At 45.3% G+C, this 26,540-nt stretch overlaps 1 protein-coding gene across 1 annotated transcript in view; it reads left to right on the forward strand.

The window, feature by feature from the left end:
* The first annotated feature begins 2,322 nt into the window (after positions 1 to 2,322).
* IGSF9B (immunoglobulin superfamily member 9B) overlaps positions 2,323 to 26,540 on the forward strand; it is a 59,315-nt gene continuing 35,097 nt past the window's right edge. Inside the window, exons 1-3 of the mRNA XM_051986646.1 lie at positions 2,323 to 2,599; positions 15,739 to 15,936; positions 19,437 to 19,583. Coding sequence (XP_051842606.1) covers positions 2,536 to 2,599; positions 15,739 to 15,936; positions 19,437 to 19,583 — 409 coding nt within the window. The 5' untranslated portion in view covers positions 2,323 to 2,535. The remainder of the gene's footprint in view (positions 2,600 to 15,738; positions 15,937 to 19,436; positions 19,584 to 26,540) is intronic.

Genomic DNA, 26,540 nt, shown 5'->3' on the forward strand with positions numbered 1-26,540 from the left:
TCTAGATCCAACCTTGGGGGATTGGGAGAGGAGAATGAGTTCACAACAAAGAAGACATTATTCATTCTCAATTCAACTTAACCTCTATTTCTTGTTCCTTTTCCCACCTGTTTATCCATTGCCATTTTTGTTCTCTTTGCTTCCTATGTTTTTTCTTTTTCTATACTTTTGTCCAAGAGATAGTTATTATCTCTCTCTCAATACAGTCCCTTCTAGCCCCAAACCTTCTCAACTCAAAGCCTCTTCCCTCAAAGTCTTCTCCACCTCAACAGCCTCGTTTCCTAGTGGTAACTACCATTTGAGTAGGACAAAGTGGATAGCTAAGCAAACCTAACCAAGACAGATGAGAGCCACTTTGTCCCTTCCCTATGGATGTTATGTTTTCCTGCTCTCAGTCTCACTGTTCACTGGTTAAAATAGAGAAGGGGTGGGGTAAGAATCTGAGGGCAGTGTGTATGACCCCTGCATTCCTCTACAAATTACCATCACATCCCTAAGAACTATTAGAAGAGAGGGATCCTGACTACATCCATTCTTTATCAAGGGATTCATCAAAGGATTTATAGCCTCCAGACCCTGAGGGTGGGGAGTGGATACTGTTTGGGAAGAGAGAGTTTGCATAGTGAGAATTTCTGAGTTTTTGAAGTCTGGATGCAGTAATGGTTAGTTCAAGGGCCTATAGTTCTGGTGCAACTCACTACATCTCTTATTGTGGGTATGTATTATGGCTGAAAGGGACAGAAATTTTAAAAATGGCTCAGTTTCAGATTTCCCCTCTAGGCTGCTGGGAAGGGAGGAGTAGTCCCTCAACTCCCCTTCCCCCCTCAAAAAAAGTTCTAATTTTTAGAGTTTATATCAGACCTCTAAAATTTGGGCCTTGTCTGGATGGAAATGAGTTATATTCCACTATCCTCAAAGTCTAAATCATCTTCAACCTAGCTTGTAAGGTACCTCAGTCACCTTGAGTGGCCCAGCTAGAAACTGATTTAGGGGAAGCTATTCCTCAGGTTTCCAAGCCCATGATGGCTAAAAATGCCCCTGCTTCTCTTTTTGTGTCTGTTTCTGTCTCTTTCTCAGTAGTTCCTTGGTGGGAGTGTGGGGGGCTCCCCATCTTTCCTCCTTCTCTGCACCACTGTCCCTCCCCCTGCATCCCATTCTGGTTAGTTGTGAGCCTCTCTCTGCTGCTGCTGTTGCCGCTCCTTAAAAGAAGGAGCACATCTTTACTGCAGTCTCAAAATGCCAGCATGAGGTGACTTCTTGCAGTAGATGTTTCCATGACACTCACTTAGTCCTTCTGCAAATACCTTCGGTGGGTGTGGGTGAGGGAGGGGAGTGTGGAAGCCCCTTTGGTCTGTTGACTGCCTTGCTCCCTGGGATGATCCGTTCCTTCAGAGCTCCTCATGGAGGGTCCCATCGCAAGGGAGCCCTTTCTGGTCTCTCTTTTCTCTCTCACTCTCGTGCTGACCCATGGGGTTGGGCTGACACGGGTGGGCTAGGATAGGAGTTATGTGCACGAACTGGCAACTCCATTTGGAAGGAAAACTTTTTGTGGCTCAAAGTTAAGATTTGGGAGTAATGTTGGGGAAGAGGACCTAGGGGGTGAGGGGAGGTGCTTATGTTAGGAGTCCGGGCCTGTGACACCCCCACTCTTGAGTGAGTCAGTTTGAGTCCGAGGGATCCCAGAGGTCATTTTGTCAATCCCCCTGCCTTCGGACTGCACAAAGCCTGGCCTTCCAGGCTCTGGGGACGAGGAGGTGGGACTGGGAAAAGGTAGCTGGGGACGGGATTTTTCCTGTTTGGAAGCTATCCAGGGAAGGAAATTCCCCTCATCTCTAGGTTCCTGGGTCTCCCCCTGACTGAATCAGCATCCTCCCTCCTCCCGGAGCTGCTGTCCGCAGAATTGATGACAAAATGTCTGGCGCCCCGGGTGGATGGGTGTGGGCCTCTCTCGTTTTACCGCCATCCAGGACAGGTGAGGCCGGGGCAGGGGTCCCAGCAGCAGCCCCTGAGGGTTCCCATCTCCCCCTCTAGAAACTTGCCATGCAGTGTGAGCAGCGAGCAGAGCAGAGACGCTAAAACGCCTTCTCCCTGGCAATGCGCATGATTCTGCGGCTCTGTGCTCTCCACACTTCAACGCACCTTGAAACGGGGCTCGCCTCCTTCGCACGGGGACGGGCAGCACTCTGAGCCAATCACCCTTCACTCCCCCGGGAGACAACCAATGGACGGGAGATGGGGGCGGCCCTAGTGGCTTGGGGCCCAGGCTAGGCTTCACCATAGCATTGGCTCAGCTCTGCCTTTGCTTGTAGTGCAGGTGCTGCCGCCGCTGCCTGGCTAAGGCTAGAGAGAGGGCTGCGATAGGAAAGGAGGGATGGAGAGAGAGGAGGAGAGGCAGCCAGGAGAGAGGAGCAGGACATGAGAGAGGGCGTCCGGGGGGCTCCTTGACACCGCTTTGGGGCCGGGGCATGAGAAGTCTGCGGGAAGAGGAGCACTTTTGAGATATGATGACGCTCTTGGCTGGCGGGCGGTAGTACTATGATTTGGTATGTGGCCACTTTGATAGCAAGTGTGATCAGCACCAGAGGTCTTGCAGCTCAAGGTGAGTTGAAGTACAGCGTGTCTGCTCTGCCCCCATTCCTGCCACCACCTCTCGTCCCCTCCCCTCTCCCCTAACCCCCCCGGCTCCCGGGCTCCCCTCTCCCTGGGCTCCCCCCGCTCCCTGCTTCCCGAGGCTGGGGAGAGCACGCCCGGCGTCCGTGACTTGCCGCGGGAGAGTCCCCCGACTGGTGACTCGCACTTGGAAGAACTGCCTGCCAGGCAGGAAGAAAACTTGCTCTCCATCCCGTCCCTGCCCGCTTCTAGAGGGCTGGAGGCAGCGGGGGAGAACGTGCCGGGGGCCTGGGGCTGACCGGCGTCCGAAAGAGAAGGCTTCCCTCGGCCGGCCCGCAACTCCCTTATCGCCACTTCTCTAGACTTTTCCTTTGGCGAAGATTAAGACGGAGTGCTTCTCCCCAGCGAAGCGACGACGCAGGGCTTGGAGAGGGCTTGTGCTCAACTCCGGCCGGCAAGGCAGTCAGTGTGCAGGTTATCTGGTGGGGGTGTCCCTCGCACCCCCCCCCCCCCCCAATAAATCTCGTCTCATCCCGGCCACTCATCAGAGCGGGGCACTTGGCTTGCTATCCGGCTGTGGAAGAAGGACCCGAGAAGGCTACACACACACACACACACACACACACACACACACACACACACACACACACACACACACACACACACACACACACACACACACTGCAGCCCCGCGGGCAGCACACGGCCCCCTCCCCGCAGTTGGCAGCTTAAGGTCACATCACCTTGCTCTCTTGGCAAGGTGGACACGGAGCAGAGGAGCTTGGGCGCTCTCCGTCAGCACTCCAGAAGGATCCCGCTTTCTTCCTGTGCCACGACCGCCCGCGAGAGCCTCTCCGGGGGCTGCGGGGTGTTTGCCACCCTTGCCCGCACCTTTCCCCAAGCCGGGCGCAAACTTCCCAGGGAAGTACTGAGCACGGGAGGTAGACTTCCCCCCAAGATCCAAAGCAGAGCGGAAAGGGGGAATTCCCCGCGGCTCCTCAGATCGGAACCTCTGCGGGATCTCCCCCTTTTATTTATTTCTTCCTGAATTGGGGGTAGGGTTGCGGAGGCACGGAAGGGGAAAGCCCGGTAGAAGAGGGACGCGCTGGCTGGGGAGACCGAAGACTGGGGAAAGAGAGCTATGTGTTTGGCTCGGTGTGGCACCCCCGACTTGTAAGGAGTCCTTGTAAGGAAGTCAGAGAAGAGAGGGCGGGTGGGTGCCAGGGCACTGAGCTCATGATCCCCCGCTTCCAGCCTATGATCTGGCTGCGGGGCAAGTGCATAAAGGCTGCCGGGAGACCGCTGCCAGAAGGGAACGATCGGGCGGGGCTGAGGATTCGTGCATGGATGTCAACCCTAAAGAGAGACGCCCCTCTAACTGAGTGGGGGAAGGGGTGGGCAGGGCAGGCATCCCCCTCCCCCCCCAGCTTCCCTGCGGTACAAAGACCAAGCAGACCAGCAGGAGGCGCCTTTTGCCGAGACCGCACAAAATTAGGCGGGGAGGGTGTGGGGGGATAGACCTGGAGTGAAGTGCCCCCTCCTCCGTCTCCACACTCCCCACCTTCTTTGGGGGAGGGAGGAGCTCTGTAGGATGATGGGGGAAGACTATAGGATGGAATCAAATAATAGATTGATAGGTCTTACAACTCCTCATTTAGGTGGGGAAACTGAGTCAAGATGAAAAAGCTTGGGGAGAGGGAAGACATTAGGTCTGAATAGGGTTTGCGTTTGAAAATCCTAGGCTTCCTGGCTTCTTTCCTGCTAGTTTTTCTCCCATTTCCTTGCCCACTTTCAGTTATCCTTATCGAATTTAATCTAGTTTACTTCTCTGAGACAGTTAGTGAAAGGGCAAAAGGAAAAGTAGAATGAACCCCATTCTCCCTCGGAAAGAGAAAGTGAGAGGGCTGAATGATGTTTAGACCTTGGAGGGAGAGTAGGAGAGAGAGGTTTTATTAAGGGAAAACTGCCGTTCTACCACTTGGTTTAGGCTTGAATAAGGGAAAGTGAATTTGTCACTGCAGCAAGAGAGAGAATAATTATACATTAAAAACTTCCAAATGGTGAAAGATTGTTTATGACGGATCTTCTTCTTTTTTTTTTTTAAATTTGAAGAAATGCCCATCTGTTTTAAATGAGTTTATGTATTTTTTTTTTTTTTACCTGAAAGAAGGTGGCTGATTTTATTGAACTCTGGGGGCACTTTTCAGCATGAGATGTCTCTGGGTTCCTGGAGCCCCTGTTTGCATTTGCCTTTATTTATTCCCTTCTTCCATAGACTATGCACTTTGGAATTCAATATACATTCATTAGAAAAAAATTGGAGAAATTGTGGTGTTAGTATGAAGTGTTAGAAAAGTGCTCAGAACCTCATCTTAGGTTACCGTAGACTGGGAAGCTTCTTTTGAGATTCTGCTTCCCAGGTATCCACAGGGAATGAACTTGGGCATTAGAGTTGCTTAATTTGCATTGGAAAGTTAGAAGAGCCAGAATCCTGTCAGAACTTGGAAAGGGTCATGTGAAGGACACCCAGGGCTCCCACTTCCCCTGCCCTCCTGGAAGAAAGCAGATGAAAACTGCTTATTGTCTTATAACCCCTTACAGGGAAGGAAGAGAGTTAGATGGTGCTGGGAGGGGTCTGCCAGTGTATAAGAATGAGTATATCCATATGTGGGAGGCTGTCTTTGCATTTATGTCTGAGACTGAGTGTGTCTCTTACATGTGAACTTACTCATAGAATGCTCTCTATTCCATGATTCCCCAAAGGAAGAGATGACTTTTCCAAAATTCTCTGCAAGCTGACATCAGGATCAAGATCAGATGTGTGATTAAGTTGACTATTACTAGGGATGCTCTAGTTATTAAACATCAGTAGAAAGGTAGAGGGGAACATGACTTTAAGGGAAGCAAAGATTAGTCTTATCCAAAAAGCAACTTGGAATTTGCAAAGGAGACAGTGTACATACATGTGGATGGAACTTCACCTTTGAAGTTTTTCAGGTGGGAGTTGGAGAGGTAACCCTAAAAGGGTTTTAGAGCTAGAAGAGACCTTGAAGAGCATCTTTTCTAACTTCTCCATTTTGTAGATGATGAAACAGACCAAAAAAGATTCATTGTCTTGACTCTGATCCCACAGGTAATAGTTAATTGAATCAGGTCTTTGAACTCCAAATTCATGCTCTTTCTCCTGTGCTATGCAGCCTCTTGTCCCTGCTTAGAGGTCTGCAATGCTGGAGACATGGCTAATTTGCTTTGGAAGATATTGGATCCAGTCGTTGTCAGTCAACAAGCATATAGTAAGCTCTTACTATGTGCCAGGGGCTGTACTAAACATTATCAGGGACATATGTCATTGTAGTTGAAAATCAGAATATCAGAATTAAGACTTTGAAGGTCCTTAAATACCACTGCCTACCCAAATTATGAATTTTCATTACAACTCTCAATTCATCTAGCCCTTGGTAGATCAACAGCAACAGGGAACTCACTACCTCATGAAGTATTCTTGCATAGCTTGAATTTTTGCCATCAATTGTTGCTTATTTTCTGCCTTTTTGTATTTCCCTGCAATTTCTAGGTATTGGCCCTAGTTGTCCCCTTAAGCTATGAAGAATAATTTTAGTCTTTCTTCCACATAGCTGAGGGGAATCATAAATACTTTCTTTGATTTTCTTCTAATATTAATTTAAAAAACAGGCAAGCATTATGATACCCATTATACAAGTGAAATCTTATAAAACATATGTTAGAAATATTAAGGGGAGGAAGAGGCAGCCTCTCATATAAAGAAGTACTCTTACCTACCTAGAGACCATGACCTATGACTCTTACTCTGGGTAGATTCATTAGATTGTGAGCTCTTTGAGAGCAAACTGTCTTTTGCCTGGCATATAATAGTTTCATATTTGTTTATTGATTGAATGACTGATAGCTGCTACTAAAAGAAATGGTCTTCAGGAACAGAGTAAGATGCCAAGAGCTGGATGAAGGTTTGAGCTGGAGTCCTAGTTGTTATGGGCACTGTTATAGACTAGAGGGTTGGGTTAGGGCTTCAGGCACCTCATCTCATTTAATAGGAGACTGTGAAGGGCAATGTAGTGAGGGTCTCAGACAACTGTTCTGTGGTGAAATGTGGTGGCCTTCTACAACCTAAATTCTATGAGCCTAAGCCAGTTTGTGGTTCTTGAAGAGTACCTTAAAGAAATACAGGTTAATAGGTAGGTGTTCTCTTTCCTGGCTTGTGGAAGCCTTAATACTTTCCCTCCTCACCCTTGCTACTTTGTCCCTGCCTAGGTTCTCTGGTGATAATCACTCCAGTTCCTTATCTCTCTATGCTTTTTCTACCTTCATTCTTCCCATTTTGATTTAGTCAAGTCATCTCCTATCTGTTCTATATGAGACAGCTTTCCTCCTTGCAGAGTGAAGAGGGATATTTCTTTCTTTTTCTGTCTCTTTTGGGGGTGATTAGAAAAGTCTGAAAGGCTGCAGGACATCTGGGAGGAGCATAATTTTGTGGTAAGACTTGGTTTGGGAAATGACCAAGGTGGTCATGTGCTGCAGGAAGACATGTTTGTTCACTAGCTTGTGCCCTGAAAGAGGCTGAGGAGAAGGAAGGTTTGAAAGGAGTTGTCCAGGGGGCACGGGAAGGCATCAGCTTTCAGCTGCCAGCATGTTGTATGACACATGGCTAGTTTGGGGAATCACTGGGTCCTCGATCCTATATGGTTTCATGTTTACAACTCTGAGACAGCAACATTGGATCCAGTTACTCAAGGAGCTGTAGCTACCCAAGCAGGGGAATTCTGAGACTCAGCATCTTCTTGAGTTTCCATTTTCCCCTATCCCTTCTTTTTCAGTACTTTTCCTATTCTTTGCTGCTCTGCTTACACTTATTTCCCCCCTAGTTTCCCAGCTTGTTCTTTCATCTGCTCCTGGAGGCATTCCTTTCTGTTCCTTCCATCTCTCTCACCATCTCTCTATAAGAATCTTTCTCAATGCCATCATGCTGAAAGCTCATTTCCCCTTTTCCTGTGCTTGCCCTTTTCATGGCTACTTTCTCTCTATGTTGTTTACGTCTGCATTCCCTACTCCTAATCATAGCTATTCTCCATTGCCTGGGTGGGATGCATAGAAATGGGAAGCTGTGCCTTGAAATTTATCACGTTATTCCTTGCTTTCTCTTCCATCTCCCTCTCCTGCTTCCCACTGGGCTCAGGCTCTCTCATATTCCTGCTCTGCTCCAAGAGATATTATCCTTATTACTCCCCCTCCCCAGCTTTCCAACCCCTCTCTCCCTAAATCCATGGCTACCACAGTGTCTGTACAAGGCCTGGGTGATGGTTGAATAAGGCTTATTCTCCATTACTTCTTAGAGTAGTCTGGGTAGCTCATTAGGGCTACTGGATCTGATTAGTGAAAAGAGCTCTAATTGGTGAGAGTGTCCAACTGTGTGTGTGTGTGTGTGTGTGTGTGTGTGTGTGTGTAGGAGGAGGAGGAGGGGTTGGATGGAGAAATAGGGTGAGGGGAGAAGATAATCTGAAGGCTGGCTTTAGAATCCCCCTAAATGCATTCTTTTGGCACTTGGTCTATACTGTTAGCTGGTCTCTGTAGAAAGAGCAACCATGGTTTCAGCCAGTTTGGAAGAGAGCAAGGTCTGGGGGGTGGTAGGCAGTGTGACCCATGGCTTGATTAAAAGATGTCTGGGATGTCCCCATTGTGGAAGGGCAGTGAGGGAGGTCTTGGAGGGGGTAGGGGGGGCAGCCAGGGGAGAAGCTCATAGGGATATTTTGGGAAAAAAACCTTTTTCCTTCTCCACTGAAAACTAAGAGAAGTGGGTAGATCTTTGGTGTGGATGATGGCAGGGAGTTGAGGGAAGGGAAAAAACTGCTAATGCCCTGGTCTCCTCTCGGGCACTGCCCATGGGCACAGACCCTGCCTGCTAGAGGCAACTGACCTATTTTTTCTTTCTGAATCTTCTGCTCTTTTGCTTTTTCGCATGAACAAGCAGGAAAGACGTGGATAGGGAGGGGGTTAGGGGCCTTCATAAGGAACTCAGGGGAGGAATTCTGTGAGGGATGGGAATGGGAGGGAGACCCTTGTCAACTTTGATTGGAGGGGGTCATGGGAAAAAAATCCGCTCTTAGATATTCTTCTCTTATCCTTTCCCCTCCCCCCAACTCCCTCATTGGTCTCTCTTGGGATGAGAAATATTATATATACATGAGACCATGTTGTATACAAGTTGCAACCCAGCCTCCCTTTCATACACTACACAAGGTGAGTGATTGTCCTCATTTTCTAGCTTCAAAATAGAAAAAGAGCCAAAGTTTTGTAGGTGAGTAAATACTGTATTTATATTTCACACTTCCCAAGGGACAGGCCATGTGAAAGGTCTGCCTCCCTCCTACCAAGCTGAGCAAGAAGGGGGCTTGGCTGTGGTGCTTTCCCAGTCCCTTTTTCCTAAACCTGGGTGGGGGATCAGGGTGCCCACACTTTTGCATGTGAGTATGTGTGGCCATGTGGGGGTTCCTGAACCTGAGGACACTTTGGGGAGGAGAGGAATTCTTGGGTGTGGGCAGGCGTGGTTTTGCTTTTCTGCTGAGAAGCCATTAACGAAGATCAGAGATTGAATTACTGACTTCCTTCCTGTCAGCGGGTCTGCAGGGAAAGGGCTCCTGGAGATATAATCTAGTAGAGAGCAAATTAAAGTTGCTAATATATCCCTGCCTCATGGGCTGCAGTGGGGAAATCAGAAGCTGACTGAGGTAAGGGGTACACCCATCGGTGGAGAAAAGGGGCTTTTTGACTCTCAGCCCTTTGAAAGTCTGTTGCTCTCTTGGTTGGAACCTATTCCTTTACCTGGGGAAACCTGGTTGGGTTTGCCTAAGACATCTCCAATCTGAAAGGCCGGAGAATAAGAGCCGGGAGGGTTGCCCTTCTTCTGACTCCTTTTAGGGCCATATTAACTTGGGTGAGGGGTCCTCTCCAGGCCTTTGGTCGGATTTCCCCAGCATCCTCAAGTAGTACTCCCTAGCAGCAGGTGTCATGATGCTAACTAAGTTGTGGGAACAAGGGGTAGGAGGCTGGCAGTCAGTAGCAGTGATCTTCAGGGCTGAAAGATGGAGTGATCTTGTCCTTTGGATTGCTAAGCTTGGGTGCGTGGGGAATGGATGGTGCTGATAAGGACCACTGCCGGGGAACGTCTAGTCCACCTCAGTGTGCCGTCCTTCTCAAAGTAAGCCAGACTGCCTTCCAGGACTCCAAGTAACCAGGCAGAGTGCCTAAGGATGGAGGCCACCATTGCTTCCTCTTCTGCTTGAAAAGCACAGAGTGAAGGCCGATGAGCACATTTCACTCTTCTCAGTGAAAGTCCCATTCCCCACTCCCTTTGCTGGTTGCAAGAATTTGGTCATGAATTTGAGGGCCTGGCAGTAAGACTGGGAAACAGTGGCCTAAAATAGAGACCCCTATAAGGAAGGATCTTATTGCTGTAAATTTAGAGTGGAAGTCAAAAATGACCCAAGAGTTCATTGGGTCCAGTTCCCAAGTTTAGTGTTTGCAATCCTTGGATTGCAGAAATAAAAAATGAGGAATTAGGGATCTGAATCCCATCACCTTTGTGACCTAGGGCAGTCTAGGCTTTAATTTTCTTATCTGTGAAATGGTGTGGTCAGACCTGATGACCCTCTAAGGTTACTTCAGCTCTAGAATTTTTATTTTGTGATTCCAAATCCATTTCTTATCTCACCATCCTTGGTGTCTATGAGATTACACGGGTCTCTTCCTTCTTCTATTCCTCAGTCTGTAATAGATGATTTTGTCTTTGCTCGGCTCATCTAGGGTTCGAGATCATGAGATTGTCAGGAAAGAAAGTGTCTTTCTCCATCTATCCTCCCTATCTAATCTGTGGCACTCAAAGTCAAAGGGTCTGTGGCCCCCCCACCTCTAATTCTGCACTTAGCAGGGAAGCTCCAATTTGGAGGTGGGGGCTGTGCCAGCCTCTTGTAGGTGTGTGATTATTTTGTGTTAACCAAGGGTTGCCAACTACAGCCTTTGGCCCAGATGCCTGCTGATTACCACCTGGCCTTGAGAGTTTGAGATTTGTACCTCATGGGCTCCCCAAAAGGTCAGCCAGATCCCAGAAGGGATGGTATGACCATTCTAAAACTGGGCAAATTCTGTATTTTTGGCTCACTAAGCAAATTATCCAATTATTGCTCCCTTTTCCTCAAAAAAAGAAAAAGAAGTAGATATAAGTTTTTACTTCCTCAAATCCTAAACTTATGAGTTATTCAGTAGGGTGTTATGTGAAGACTTACCAAATTTCCTGACCTCTTCTCCTAGGTTCCTCTGAGGGAGGGATCAGTGAATACACAAGAGATTCTCTACTGTACTTCTCATTTCCCATTTCCATAGCAAGGCCTTCCAAGAGTCATTCTCAACTGGTCTACCAATTCAACAACCTTCTCCATTAGATTGTAAACTCCTTGAGAGTAAGGCTCATTTTTTCCCTGAATTATATTTCTATTGCTTACCACCATTATATACAGTAGGCACTTATTAAATGTTTATTGAATTGAGTTGAAGTCTCCCTTTTTCATTCTTGACTTGGACAAGTTGTATGTGATCCTCTAAGGGTTTTTTGGTCTCTGTGTTTCAGGGGCTGACTTTTGCATTGTCACTGTCTCTCTGAGTGTCTTAATGGATTCATTCATTCATTTCATTCACTCATCAAATGTTTATTAAGTGCCTACTCCAAATATTACAGTAAGGGTCAGGGATGATCTGGTCTCCTTCTGTGCTGTGTGCTTTTTACTGGGCCTCTGTTCTCATCCCTCCAATTCTTTCTTTCGTGGCTTGTTCCTCCATTACTCTCTTATTTTTACATCCTATTTCTAGGCTTCCTAGACAACTTGGGGAACCTGTGAGTAAGTGCCCCCAGGTCTTACCTCTTTCATTGTGTTTAGTGGGGCTGAAGAGGGGATTGAAGGCAGAGAGTCTAAATCTGGATCTGTCCCTCAATCATCTGAGGAGCAGGAGGAAGTACAGCGAAATAGAGAGGGATGTATTTGGGGTTAAAATTTGCTGAAATAAATTTTTTTAAGAATAGATTCTGAGGGAGGAGACAGACAGGCTCCAAGACAGTGGGAGCTGTGGGCAAGAAGGAGAGAAGACTGTTTCCTCTGTGTGTGTGTGTGTGTGTGTGTGTGTGTGTGTGTGTGTATTTAGTGCTAAAAAGGAAAAAGAATAGATAAATATTTTACGATACCAGAGGGATTGGAGTGTGAAGGCAGTTCCCCTCCCTGGGGACAGGAGCCTGAATCCCCTACCTAATTTCTAGGCAATTTCATCTCTGTTTTGTTCATTAGCTTTGATCTTATATTCTTTCTTTCTCTTCCTCTTTCCCTCAATACACATATGTCTTGATCCCCTCTAAGAGGGGAATGATTTGGGTCGAGAAAGCACTAAGTGACTTCTAAGCAGAAACCATGACTTGGAACCTAGGTGTGTGACCTGGGACAAGCCAATTAACCACTGTGGGACCAGGATGGTCACGAAAGCTGCTCTCAGTTTTGACTTTGAGGCAACACCAGTGTTAGGAGTTAGGGAGACATCTGGGGAAAGGAAAAGTGTGGTGGGACCTCTCCCAGAGCTCTTGGAGTGGAGAGAAGCATTTGGGGCTCAGTCCAAACACCCACAGGGCCGTTAGCATTGGATACCAGCTATCATATCCAGTAGGATGTTCAGTGTTGCCAGTTGGACTGTTCTTTCTAAAGCACAAAGAAACGAGGTGCCGGAAAGGGAGATTTGAGTGATAGCAGAGTTTGAGCCCAACCTGGGCTTCTTCCCTTCCTGTATCTGTGGCATTAAAAAGCCAGAGCCGGGGGCCTGGGAGATTCCTGGCTCCGTTCTCAGCGCTCCCCTCCTCCTTTTGCACGGGGTGGATGAGCTCCGGGATGTGAGTAGGGCAGAGGTGGGAGCAGTGCCAGCCCAGTGGCTGCAGGGCCGTTTCCCTCTATGCCAGCTATGCCCAGTGTCGGTCGCTAGAACAAGGAGGATGGAAAGAGGTCAGGGAGTGGTTCTCCGCTTATTGGGGGCTGGCTAGGAGGCAGCTGGAAGCCCAGAAGCTCTCTCCAGCCAGAGGAGGTGTGAAACCAACAGCTTCATTGGGGATGCAGTGAAAATCAGGCAAAGAGAGGTGCAAATGAGCAGCCAGAGCTGTGAGAACAGCCAAGCCAGGAGTGGCTCTGTCAGCCAAGATGCCCCTTTCCCCAATCTGTCTCCTGCAGGCTTCCTACCCAGAGTCCTGCATTCCTGAATGGGCTTCACAAAATCAACTTGAGCAGAGAAGGCTGACCCTCACCCCTTCATTATTCAGTTATCTTCCGGGACCCTTTCTCCGTCTCACCACAGGGCAGGAGGCTCCCTCCATCCAGGGGAAGCCCTCCATTCTGGGCAGTCTGCAACCTCCAGGCCCCCTGTCCTTAGGCTGCTTTCTCACTGTGATTTTCTTGCCAGACATCTCCGTGTGCATGCAAACACTCAGCGAGATGCTGCAGATACCCGGGCCTCAGTGTCCCCTGAGATGTTCGCCACTCCCCTAGTTCCTCACCTTGGGAATCGGGGGGTTCCTTCCCAAAATGCCTAGCCCCTGCCTCAATTCTCTGAGCGAGGCGGAGGGAGCCGCTGCAGCTGCACGCCTCCCCCTTCCCTCACCGAGGGGCTGGAGTGCAGCATGGGCTGGGATTGGGGGAGGGGGCTGGGGAACCTGCTGGGGCCACTAGCAGGTGAGTGCAGAGCTCGCTCTGCTCCAAAAATATCTAGTGATCTTAGCTCCTTCTCTAGAAAGCAGTGATGTCACCTGCAGCCAATCAGCTGCTAGAAGGCTTTGCCTCCTCCTCCAGCAAGTTGCAGAGAGTCAGGATGCTGCTCTCCTCCTGGGCTCTGTCCCCAGCGCCAGGCTCCACAACTGCAGTGGGAGTCTGGGGAGGGGGAGCAGAGGCAGGCTGCACTCACCTATCAGCAGGGTCAGGCAGCCAGGGTTTGGGGGCTGCTCCCCCAGGACAGGGAGAACCCCACACTTCCCCCCATTCCCTCAGGAACTGGGGGATGGTGGGGGGTAATCTTGGGGTACTGAGGCAATGTCAAGGCTGGCGTGGTAAGGCAGCAGCTTGTGGAGATGTGGGCTATAGTGATGAGGAGTTAGTAGTGTTTGTGGAGGGACTCCTACATTTTCCCTTCCTACAGGGATCTCCACTGGACAAGGTGATCGTGTGACCTTTCTAGAAGGAAGTTTAGAATGAGAGTGGAGGGATTTTTAAAAGGGGACAGTGGGGATGGGGTGTTAAGAGATTTTGGCTTTGCTTTAGGGATTTGGGAAAGTGGTGGAAGAGCAGGGATCTGATGGTTTGGTAGTGCATGGGTTAATTTAATTCCTTTGCTTTTTCCATTTTAGTGGGGGTGGGTATATAAGAATACTTATCCCTCAGTTATTTGAATATGGGCTGCCCCACTCCAAAACCAGCCATAGTTAGGAGTCTTTAAGAATCCAGATGATTGCTTAATTTCCCTCCAGCACTGAAATAAGTGTATTCCATCAGTATAGTGAGGCTAGCCCCACAAGTCTTTTTCCTCTATCTATTTTTCTGCTATCCTAGTGGTGATGTCCAGTAAATCACCAGTGGTCAAGAATAAATCAGGAAGGGAGTCTTAGATTTCAAAAAGTCTATGAACGTGGATGGTAAACTAAGAAAATTAAATGTAATCAATTTCCCTTGTGTATTTTATGCATCTAAAAACATCTGAGAGGAGCCCATAGATCACCGGATTGCCAAAGGCTCCCCAACACAGAAAGGTTAAGAGCCTCCATATTCTGGACTGAATGATCAGATGAGAATGAGGTCCCTCCCACCAGCCAGCCCTCCCCATTCTGCGGCAGCCAGAGGGGAATGGAAGGAGTCGGGGTAGGCAGGGCATAGATTGCCAATTAGCTTTTCACCAGTGGTGCCCTAAACTGCCTCTGCTTTGTCAGGGATTCCCCTAGTCCTTTCCAGAGCCCTATTTTTTTGGTGCTAGCATCTGTCAGTGCCCAGATGAGGGTGGGAGGGTGCTTGTATCTGCAGCTTGGTTCTAAACTCTGATTGCACAGCCTTAGATGGAGATGTGTGTGTGTGTGTGTGTGTGTGTGTGTGTGTGTATGTGTGTAAGATCTAGCTACAGCTGGCAAGGGGCTCCACAGTGAGGGATGGGAGCCCTTTTTTCTGCTCCTGATGTTTGTGCGTGCTGTGGAGGAGAGTAGGGCACGGAGGGCAGAGGAGGGCTTACAACCTCAATGCACTTTCCCTTGGGAGGGAAATTCTGGCTTTTAGTGAGCTGCTCTCTCTTTAACTCCCTCTTTTCTCCAACCCCTTCCTCCCAAGGCTGGGACGTTTTAGGGTTTCCACAGGCAGAGGGAATCCATCAGGATTAATAGATTTGGGGGACCAAAGTTATTTCCTTATGGCAAAGGTGACATCTCCAGGGGAGGAAGTCCTTTGGAAAAGGCAGTGCTCTTATCTTGTTATAGGGTATACTTGTGTTCTAGTGTTTGGGGGAAGGAATATTAGTCTGGTTAATAGAGATCAAATTATCTATCCTTTGTTGGAGAATAGGGTATTTCTGAGGAGGCTGAGTTAACCCTTTGGTGGAAGATTGTTCCTGAGAGTGAGTGGCCTTGGATGAAAGAATGTTAGGGAGATGAGAGAATCTGTCAGTTAGTCAGCATTGATTAAATATTGATTATGTGCTAAGTAAGAAATGGGAATGCAAAGAAAGGCAAAAAACAGCCCCTGTCCTCCAAGAGTTTACATTCTGATAAAGAATGAAAATAACCAGGTATACGTAAGACATATGCAGAGTAAATCGAGGTAATCTGAATGGGAGAGAGACATCAGCCTCTTGAGGATAAGGAAAGACTTGTAGAGGTTGGGATGTGAGTTAAGTCTTGGAGCAAACCAAGGGAATCCCATCAAAGATGGGTCCGAGAGGCAGGGCATTTGGAGCATGAGCGACAATCAGTACAAGCAAGTGAAGAGATGGGATCCTGTCTCTGTCTACCCCCTTTATTTGTTTAAACTGTCTTGTGGATCCTAGGTGCCCACGGCCTTCGGGAGGAGCCTGAATTTGTGACTGCGAGGGCTGGCGAGGGCGTTATTCTGAGATGCGATGTGATCCACCCTGTGACGGGACAACCTCCCCCCTACGTGGTCGAGTGGTTCAAGTTTGGGGTTCCCATCCCCATATTCATCAAGTTTGGCTACTATCCCCCGCATGTGGACCCTGAGTATGCAGGTAAGGCTTGGGGGTTTGTGATGAGATGTTACCCTTGTTCATGGAAAGTACCAGGATAATCTCAAAGTTACCACCAACTTGCTGAGTCACCTTCCTTTCAGTCTCAGCTAAAATCCCCTCTTCTACCGGATGCCTTTTCCAACCCCTCTTAATTCTGGTGCTTTTCCTCCATTAATCACTTCTTATTTATTCAATATGTAGCTTGTTTATACATGTTTATTTGCTGTTTTCACTATTTGATTGTAAGCTCTTTGAGAGCAGGAACTGTCTTTTGCCTCTTTCTGTATCCTTGACACTTAGTAAAGTGTCTGGAAAAATCAATGGTTTATTAATTGACTGAAGTCATATGGCCTCAGTTTTCCAAATGGATAAAAAAAATTCTTGTGCTATGTATCTCAAAGCATCATTGTGAGATAAGCATTTAATGAAATGAAAGGTGTGCATGTTAGAGATGATGATGGTGGGGAGGAAATGTCTTTCATCAGGACCAAGGTCTCATACAGTCACCTCCTCCTTTGAGCTCCAAGTTCGATTTATTGTTCCATTATCTTTTCTCTAGCCTCCAACATTCTCAATTCTCAGCAGTCAATAAGCATTTATTAAGTGCCTACTGTGTTCTAGACCCTGTGTGTGGCGAGAGGGAGGGAGAGAAACCGTGTACACGCTGAGGATACAAAAAGAGGCAAAAGAGAATCCTTGTCCTCAAAGAGCTTACAGTTCAGTGTCTGGCTGAAGTTCCTTTTGTCCTGTCTTTTTCTCTCTCTACTGGTTTCTATTTATTCCTGTCCTGAGAAAGGGGGGGAGGAGGGGGAGAGGGAAGGAAAGATAGAATGGAGGGAGAGGGAGATAGAGATACACAGAGAGAGACACAGAGACAGAGACACACACAGAGACACACACAGAGACACACACAGAGAGACACAGAGACACAGAGACATACACAGAGAGAGACAGAGATGGAGAGAGAGAGAGAGAGAAAGAGAGAGAGAGAGAAAGAGAGAGAGAGAGAGAGAGAGAGAGAGAGAGAGAGAGAGAGAAACTGAGACAGAGACTCACACTGAGGGGGGAGGGAGGGAGGGAGAAGGAGAGCAGGGGAAGGAAGAAGAGATAGAAGGGAGAGAGAGACATAGAGAGACACAGAGACAGAGAGATATACACACAGAGAGACAGAGAGAGACAGAGATGGAGAGAGACCGAGAGAGAGACAGAGATAGAGACACACACATACACAGAGACACAGAGACAGAGAGACATACACACAGTGGGACAGAGAGAGACAGAGACAGAAAGAGAGAGGCCGAGAGAGAGAAGGGAGAGAGAAAAGGGGGAGAGGGAGGGAGAAAGAAGAGAGGGAGGGAGAGGAAGAGTGCTTCAGTGAGCCTAATGTTTATCCTTTGTCCTCCTATCTGTGGGTGCTCTGCCCAAAGGATTATACATTTTAATTGCTGAAACCTCACAAGATATCTTGGGGTTTATGGGCTAGATTTCTTTTTTAAGGATCAGGTATTAAACTCAAATCACTCTGGTTCTTATTGATTGTCAACAATAGGTCCCAGCCCAAGCCTCATTTGCTCATTGTTTGAGCTTTGATGGTTCAGAGTCAGTGTAAATTCGCTAAAATTTTGGCTAGAAACCCTCAGACTCTTCTCCTCCCTGATTGATTCTTTTTACAAACTAGGTAAAAGAGGCCATTCTTTGCTTCATTTCTTACCTAGTCTTAATCACTGAATGGACATTGCCTCAGTCAAAGTGAGACCTGGCAAAGATCTTAGCTTAAAAAAGCCTAGCTCTCCCTCTGCATCCAGGGCCATCTCCAGTTGTCCAGTTCTATATCTGGCCACTGTACCCAGATGCTCTGCAGGGGAATGTGAAACAGAACTTTGCACAACCCTCTCTCACTAAATCCAACTCACTTGTAAATCATAACATTGCCTTCCTCCTCTCGTGATCCTATTTGAGAATGAAGGACAAACAAAGCAATCTCCCTCTGGTTATAACATTCTGGGGCATCCCAGCCACTGGGAGAGGCTCCTCTTGATCCATCTTCCACTTCTTCTGGCCCCATCTTCATCTTGCTCTGCAGTTATTCCCATCAGCAGTGTCCTCCGTGTCTGTGACTCACTGCCAGCCAGCCACCTGCCTGCTAGGCTCTGTTTGTGTGTGTTCATACTGGGGTTTGGAGAAAAGGAGGCATTGGGAGAAGACTTTGTCTGACTCCCAACTTCTGGATTTTTAATTTCTGACTCTTAAGTTCCAAAGCTTTTCCCTGAGAATTCCTACCTTTCTAGGTCTCCTTGACTTTTGTCTCTGTTTGCTCCTTGGGAACCTCTGAAGAGTAGCGGCCACAGTATGGAGGCAGGGAAATGGCCCAGAGTCCAGAGGAAGGAAGCAGGAGAAGTGTGGGGTAGCCCTGGAGTTGAGGGATGGATTTGGTGGTAGCAAAAATGGAGAAGAAGAAGCTTGGAGGCTGCCATGTCATTTCAGTGGCAAGGGGAAGGGTGAGACATCTAGACTTCTCCTGGCTAGCCATCCTATCCTTTCTATCAGGAAAAGAAGTCCAAGATAGCAAGAAAGAGCAAAGCTTCTGAGGCAATGGACCCCCCGGAAGACCCTCTGCTTAGCTCCCTTTCTCTTTGTTCAGAGTTTAGTGGCTATCACCTATTGGGATTCATATACAAAGACACTTTCATCACGGAGCACCCTTGTTCTGTAGGGTTAGAAAAGGCTAGGAATGGGACCTTAGCGTCCCAACCAGTGACATTTCTTTCCCCATACTATAGAACCTAGGCAGAAGCAGGATGCTGTTTGTAGGTCTGGGGGACTTAGCAAAGACAGGGGTTTCCTCTGGACTAAGATGGGCTGACAGAGGAGAGAGACAATATGCTCTAGTGGAGAGAACATTGGAATCAAAATGCTGGATTTGGATTCTGGCTACTACTTCTGTGACGATTTTCTTGGGAAAATCCTCTAAACTCTTCAGGCCTCAGTTTCCTGACAACATTGGACGAAATGATAGAAGCTCTAAATTCTGTCGTAGCCTGCTGGCCGGGACCCCCGCAGTCCTGCCTGTGTGCTTCTTTCTGTCTTTCATCTCTTCCAAAATTCAGTTCTACATCTGTCAGGTCCCTCCTTTCCCCTGGAGCTCTGGAAAGAGGGGGATGTAGTCTAGGGAACCAAGGCCCCTTCTCTGCCAAGCATCCTGAGCCATGATTCCCCCTCCAAGTCTGGGGCTAGGCCAGCATGGGTCTGGGGTGGGGGCGGGATGCCTGGATTTTTTTACGTCTTTCTCCACCCGCCACCATCTGCTGTTGGTGGTGTCTGTGCTGGGGGCCTTGGCTAGGGTTTCCCATTTCTTGGCGTGATATGGGAGATGGGTTTCCCATTCTCTCCTTCCTGTATCTTAGCAGGGGGTGGGGGTGGGAAATTACAAGCTGGGCCCGTGATGTGTCTGTCTCTCCTGACGAAGTCTGAGAGACTTCCCCTCCCCTCCCTCTCTCCAGGCCGGGCCAGTCTTCACGATAAGGCGTCCCTTCGGCTGGAGCAGGTGCGCTCAGAAGACCAGGGTTGGTACGAATGCAAAGTGCTCATGCTGGACCAACAATACGACACTTTCCACAATGGCAGCTGGGTGCATCTCACCATCAATGGTAAGTAGCTGATGTCCTTCCCCCATTTCCTCATGGATCAGTTCAAGGATATTGTCTTCAGTATTTTTGCTTCAAAAATATTTTTTCTTACTCCCTCTGTTGTGCCTCCTTTATTTTGCGCCTCCCCTCCAATCCTTAATTCCTTCTGGGATGCCAGTCTAACCAAAGTTCACTTGGTCTCCCTGACTCCTCTCCCCAATGTTACTGTGATCCATGATAAGTGCTTTATCTTGGGAGCCAAGGATCTGGAGCCGAGGTGAGGTCTCTCCTGGGGTGTCTGGCTGTTACAGAAATGAAATGCTAAGAGGATTCTTTTGCATAGCGGAAGAAAGCAACCACCTATGTGGCAAGACTTTAGGGCCTCCAGGAAGGACCTTCTGCCCTCTGATGCCTAAAATTCTTATTCCTTTATTTCTGGAGTCCAAAGTTTTAATTCCATGTTTAAATGTAAAGGTTTTCAGGAGGGATAAAATTTTAAGTTGCCAGTAGTCACCTGTACTTTACTCTTGAATGAGTTTAAGGATGAGTAATTTTACTTTGGAGTTTAATGGGGGCTAGACATATTGGGAATGGGGGACCCAAGGGCACTACCAAGTTAGAGAAGTGCAGAAAGGGATGGCTGGGGTATAGGAGAGAGACTTCACTTATTTCACCATTTTCTCAGGGTAATTAATGTGGGAGGTTTGTGGATGTCAAGCTAGCAAGGCCCATGGATGTGTGTGTGTGTGTGTGTGTGTGTGTGTGTGTGTGTGTGTGTGAGAGAGAGAGAGAGAGAGAGAGAGAGAGAGAGAAAGACAGAGAGACAGAGAGAGACAGAGACAGAGAATGAGAGATAAATAGAGATAGAGAGAGAAAGTATGAAGTTCTTCTCTTGAGAGAAGTTGCCATGGTTGAACAGTAAAAGGACGCTTTACCCTTGGACTGTGGGGACGGGTCCTGTGCATCCTACGCTGACCCTTGGAGATCTGGGAAGTGACTGTAGGTGGGAAGAGTTCCTGGGGTTATGATGTGATGTGTGGTTTAGGTCGGGAATGTCCCGTGAAGAATGGTGGCTCTGAGCATCTTGCAGGTTGCTTTTTCTAAGGACAGGTCTGCTCTAAGCACTTGGAGTCCCAGAGCTCTGGCCAGGTTGAAGTAGGGGTGAGCCTAGGTTTCTAATTTAGCAAACCACCCTCTAGGGAGTTAATCCTGCAGTCAGAGATGACAACTCGATCCAGGTGTCTTGCTGCCAGCCTCTAGCACTCAATGCATGAAATTCTTAGTTATTCGCACGTGCCTGATTCGCGGCAAATTTTAAATCTCAGCCAGGCTTCCCCTGGCACTCAGCAGGCTCTTGAGTCATCTCCCCCTGCTACCAGCTGCTGTGTGTTCAGGGAATGAAAATTCATTTTAATATTAGCTCAAGCAAAACATAATTAGGAAGGTAAATCTGCTACTAAAAGAATCATATAATATATGCCAGTGCCAAGAGTACTAAAGCCATTTCATCTGCTGTATGTAAGGATTCTTTCCAGTTAGATTACAAACTCCTCAAAGGCAGGGATTGTGTTTTTTCTATTTCTTTTGAATCCTCCCTTCAACAGTGTCCAATCCTATGCTTTACAATCAATCAAGTAAACAAGCATCATGTTATGTTAATCATATGCATATATTAGATATATTTGTGGGGTTTTGGGGTATTTAGTACCTACTATGTGCCAAGTACAGTTACTGGCAATGCAAAAACAAAACTGAAACAGTCCCTGTCCTCCAGGAGATTATAGTCTAATAAGGTAGATTTTTAAGCACTGTGTTATAAGGCAGTGTCTTATAGTAGAAGGAACACTGTATTCAAAATCAGCATGTCTGGGTTCAGATTTAGCTTTTGAGCATAGTGTCTGACACATAGTAGGTGCTTAATAAATGTTGACTAATTAAAATCTCCATTCTGTGACTTCAATTTTACAAATAAATATTATCTTTTTTTCATGTAAGACATAGGAAATATGAAGACAAAAATGAAGTAGCCCTTGTCCTTAAAGTGTTTATATTCTGCTGAAGCTTACATTTTATTTATTATTTGTTTCCTCATTTGTAAAATGACCAGGAGTTCTATAAAGTTATACTTTGCTGACTTGAAGAATTTAAATAGCCAAATGGGCCATAACATTTAAATGTTATGCTATTATAGTTAAAAAATATAATTTGTTGTAAGCTTGACTTACCCAATGTACCTAGTATGGTAAATGTAGTATTTAGAAAATAAACAAAACTAGCTTATTATTCATACACATCAACCTCAAAACATGTTGAACTTTGAGCATGCAATGAACAACTAAAATGTCTTCTCTTATTGAAAAGAAACTGTTTAGTTGAATCTCCCCACTCTTCTCTAGTATTGCCAGCTTCAGCATTCTGTTAGGGGGCAAAAATTGTGTTATGAGCAAAAAAATTGAATATCATTAGGTGATCTCGTGGTTCCTTCCACTTCTAATATGATTTTGTGATGGGTCTCTCTCCTTATTGAGCGTTGATTCTACCGTGCTTTCTAACTTCTTTTCCCTAAGTAAGGTAAGGAAAAATAGAAAGAAATTGTAAAAAGAAGAATGGATGTTAGCTTAGATGAAAGAAAGGATTGGAAGAGACAAGAGGGCATATCAATTTCTTTTCTCATAGGTCTTTTAGAGCCAATTGTCAAACAAATATATTAACACCATTCATGGCCATTCATTTAGTATAGTAGAGAATAAATAAGAATAGTAAGATAGTATTAGTTTTTGAAAAGAGCTTTTTTGTACCTGGGGAAACAAAATAAACATTTCTCAAGGTGAGTGATAAATTAGCATCCTATCTGAAAGCAGGGAGCTGGATGATATGACCCTCAGCTCCTGAAAACTATTTTCTTCTATTGCTTCCCATAATTCAAGGAGAAATTTCCAAACCCTAGTTTTCCAATACAAAGAACTAGCTTGTTTGACAAAAAGTATTCTTTGATGGAAATCATTTTTCTAAAATGAAAGACTGGTGAAAAATTACAATGACAAATTCATTCTCCTTTCGTGTTTTCTTTGAAGACCAGCTGGTCGGAAACAAACTCAATTATTTCTTTATCGCTTATAAAATACCTGAAAAGCCTCAGCCTTGTTTTAGGTCTGTGAATTACCTCCAAGAGAAGCCAACCTATTACTAACCTGCACTATTAATTATAGGGCACTTGTACAAAAAGAATTAAGCCAGGAAATGCATTTGGCAAAGTAGCACCTAATTCAGTAAATAATTGAGAGTCAAACCATTATTTTCCTGAAAACTGGAAATTGCTTAAAGTACTTTTCTGATTAGCACCTAAATAATAAAGTAATTATGTAATTAGTAATTAATTTGTCACTTCAGGACATAATTTAATTTATTATCTTTTTTTTTGGAGCCTGCCACCAGAAGTAATAGATGCTGTAGTTGTATTTCAAAGGGCAGAAATGCTAAGGCTCACTTGTTCTAGTTTCTATTGGAGAAAGGAAAAAAAAAAGAATCTGAGAGTTAGAATGCGTGGGTCCCATTTTAAAAAGATAGAATAATTTTTTAAATTAATACTAGGTATTTATCTGAGCATATACCTGTCAAAACAGATACAAAAACCATGTGAATATAAATATGAAATACTTTTTACACAAATAAAGGCTGATCTAAGTAATTGAAATTCATGGGTAGATAAAGCCAATATAATGAAAAAAAAAGACAATTTTCTCTAATTAATCTAACCCCAACTAAATTACTAAAAAATTATCTTACTGAGTTAGAAAAAAATAATAACCAAGTTCATTTAGAATAATAAAAGAGCAGGAACTTCAAAGAAACCAGGGGAAAAAAGAAGATTAAGGAAGCAGAATCAGTAAACCATATTATAAGGTGAGAACTGTTAAAGTATAAAATAGATAATTTTGATTCTTTTAAATTAAAATTTTCTAATGTAAATAAAACCTTTGTAGCAAAAGAAAGGAATGTAAAAAATGGAAAAAAAGTTTCATAGACAGTCTTTAGAACAGAATGTGATTGGGTTGACTATAGGCAATAATGAGCTGGCTGATTTAGGAAAAAACATGGAAAGATTTGGACTATGAAAGAAGATGCAATCCATCTTCAGAGAAATAGATGAAGTGGAAATAGGCATAATATAGTCTTACATATATGTATATTGGTGTATATGTGCATATTTTATAGATGTCTCAGTATGTAGACACATGGATTTTTTTTACATATATATCTATCTGTGCTTAATTTCTTGCGTGGGTGAGGGAGTGGGAGGGAAAAAAACTCACAACAAAGTAAAAAGTGCACAGCAGAGAACAAAAGAAAATCTATAAGGAAGCAAAGAAAGATTGGATAGATTTAAAAATAGTGTATAGTATTTATTATATAGGCTCGCAAATTTATTTATATTGAATATTCTGCTGTGTACATGGCAGTGTTTTTTTTCTTTTCTTATTTTGTACTTAAGTTTTAAATAATAAAAATTTTTAAAAGTTCAGGTAAAAACTACTAAATGTATTCTTCAAGATTAAACAACATTTATTGTTTTATGTAAAAATGTGGCCCAATAAAGTTTATTTCAACTGCAATTTATTATTAAGCAGTTATTGTATGCAAGGTACTGTGGTAGGCTCTGGGAATACAAAGGTAAAAATAACGGGCAGCTGGATGGCACAGTGTTCAGATCACAGACCCTTAAGTCAGGAGGACCTGAGTTCAAATTTGCCTCAGATACTTAAGTGCTTAAGATACTAGCTGTGTGACCTTGGGCAAGTCATTTAACTTTAATTGCCTCACAAAACCAAATTTAAAAAAAAGACAAAAAATAAGAATATCACATCTATGGCATGTACAAAGATAAGTAGATATAAGATATATACAAAGTAATGGCAAAAAATTATATCTGTATGCATAGACGAGCACTAACAGATGGAGAGTGTGTATGTGTCTGGAGGACCACTAACAAGCAGAGTGTGGAGAGGAGCAGTAATCAGAAAAGGCCTCCGGTGGCCAATGATTGATTTGTTGATTGATCCCAAGTGGCTCCAGAGCTGAGTTTTGAAAGGAGTCTGTGACTCTAAGAGGCAGAAGGAAGAAGGAGGTAGATGGGAGACACCGTGCAAAGTCATGGTGGTGGGAGTTGGGATTCATGGAGCCGTCACAGCAATAATGGCAGAGGAGGAAGAAGAACGTGAGATCTGCCTGAAGAAGGCTGGAGTCAGATGGGGATGGGCTTTCAGATCACCTGGAGGGGAGGGAGAAGCCTCCAAGAAGGGGAATCACACAAAATTTCTATTTGGTTGATGTGTGGGCGATGGCTCAGAGAGGGAACAGCCCAGAAGTAGGGTCCAAGCAATAGTCCAGGAAAGAAAAGATAAGGGTCTAAAATAGGTGACTAGAGAGAAGGGGACAAATGAGATATCTAGCCTGGCAGCAATGGCCTGGAAGCTTTTTGGCTCTGCAGGTTGAAGGAAAGTGCCTGATTAAGTGCTTGCTGTGTATCCAGGAGTTGATTTTAGGCAGTGTGGTCTTGCCTTTGATGAGCTTATCCCATACTGGTACCATGTGGCTGGCTATCGAGGGGCTGACTTTATCCAAACATGGCTCAAGAACAGTTCCTTGGAAGCTGCTAGTCAGAGGGGCTGTGTGGATCTTTTCAGAAAGGGGGTGGCTAGAGATCCCAGTAGTTTGAGATCGACTGAATTACTGTTCCAAAGCAGCTCAGGCAAATGAGACTGAGTCTCTCAAAAGCCGATTATCCAAACAGGATGGAGTTTTCATCAAAATTGAAAAGTAAGGGAGGAGGAAGAGGCACAGAAAGCAGGATCAGGAGTTATTAGAGTGTTTGCAAGGAGCAAAGGGTCATCTTAGAAAGTGGAGACTCTGCTCTGTGGGGGCAACTTGAGAGGGAAGGAGGCTCTTGTTGGGAGGAAAATAACTCCCCACCTGTGCTTTAAAGAGATGGAAAATCAAACTGCTTGCTATCTTGGGGAGGGAGGAGATTAAGAGAAGAAGGGGAAAAAATTCGGAAATTTATAGGGCTTGTGTCTGATAATGTTGAAAACTATCTTTACATGAATTTGGAAAAATAAAATACTTTTGAAAATAAGGAGATGGAGATCTGTTTTAGGGCCTTCCAAATTGGAAATGTGAGGGCATCATTTACCTAGGGGTAGCTCAGAGGGTGATCGTAGCAAACTTATACAGGAGTAGGGGAACCAATTGTTTAATTTTCAGTCTGATCACTTATACTTCAGAAAGAGGTAAACACTATAAATCAGGTCTTGATTTATTGTTTTGAGGTTTGTTTAGACAAGGGAAAGGAGAGAGGATAAACATTTATTAAATATCTACTGTGTACTAGACATCAAACATACAACATTCAACATACAAATATTATTTCATTTGATTCACAGCAACCCTAAAAAACAGGTGCTATTATTGTCCCATTTCACAGATGAGCAAACTGATTTGTCCAGGGTTATCCAGCTAGTAAGTTTCTAAGGTTGGATTTGAACTTAACTCTTCCTGACTTTAGACCAGCACTTTATCCACTGACCACCTAGCTGCCTCTACTGCATTTTGGTAAGATTAAATAAAATAATATATGTGAAACCTTTTGCAAATCTTAAAGTATTACATAAATATTAGCTCTTTATTTTTTATAGGGGAGAAGACTTTTGCTTATATGTGTCTCCTATATAAAGCATGTAATAATCTGGGTTGTTTATTATTTTGACTTGGAAAAGTTACTTAAAATATCTTTAGGCCTCAGTTTGCTCATCTGTAAAATAAAGGGTTAGACTATTTGGTCTTTAGGGACCTTCCCCCTTTTGATCTATGATTCTATATGGAATCATGGACAAGATTCATGTGCTTTTAAACTACTCTAATGGCATGGGTTTGGAGGATTCAGCAAGTGTAATTTCATTTTTTTCTTCATTCTCTCATTCT

The sequence above is a fragment of the Antechinus flavipes genome, chromosome 3, assembly GCF_016432865.1.
Source record: "Antechinus flavipes isolate AdamAnt ecotype Samford, QLD, Australia chromosome 3, AdamAnt_v2, whole genome shotgun sequence".
Classification (NCBI taxonomy): domain Eukaryota; kingdom Metazoa; phylum Chordata; class Mammalia; order Dasyuromorphia; family Dasyuridae; genus Antechinus; species Antechinus flavipes.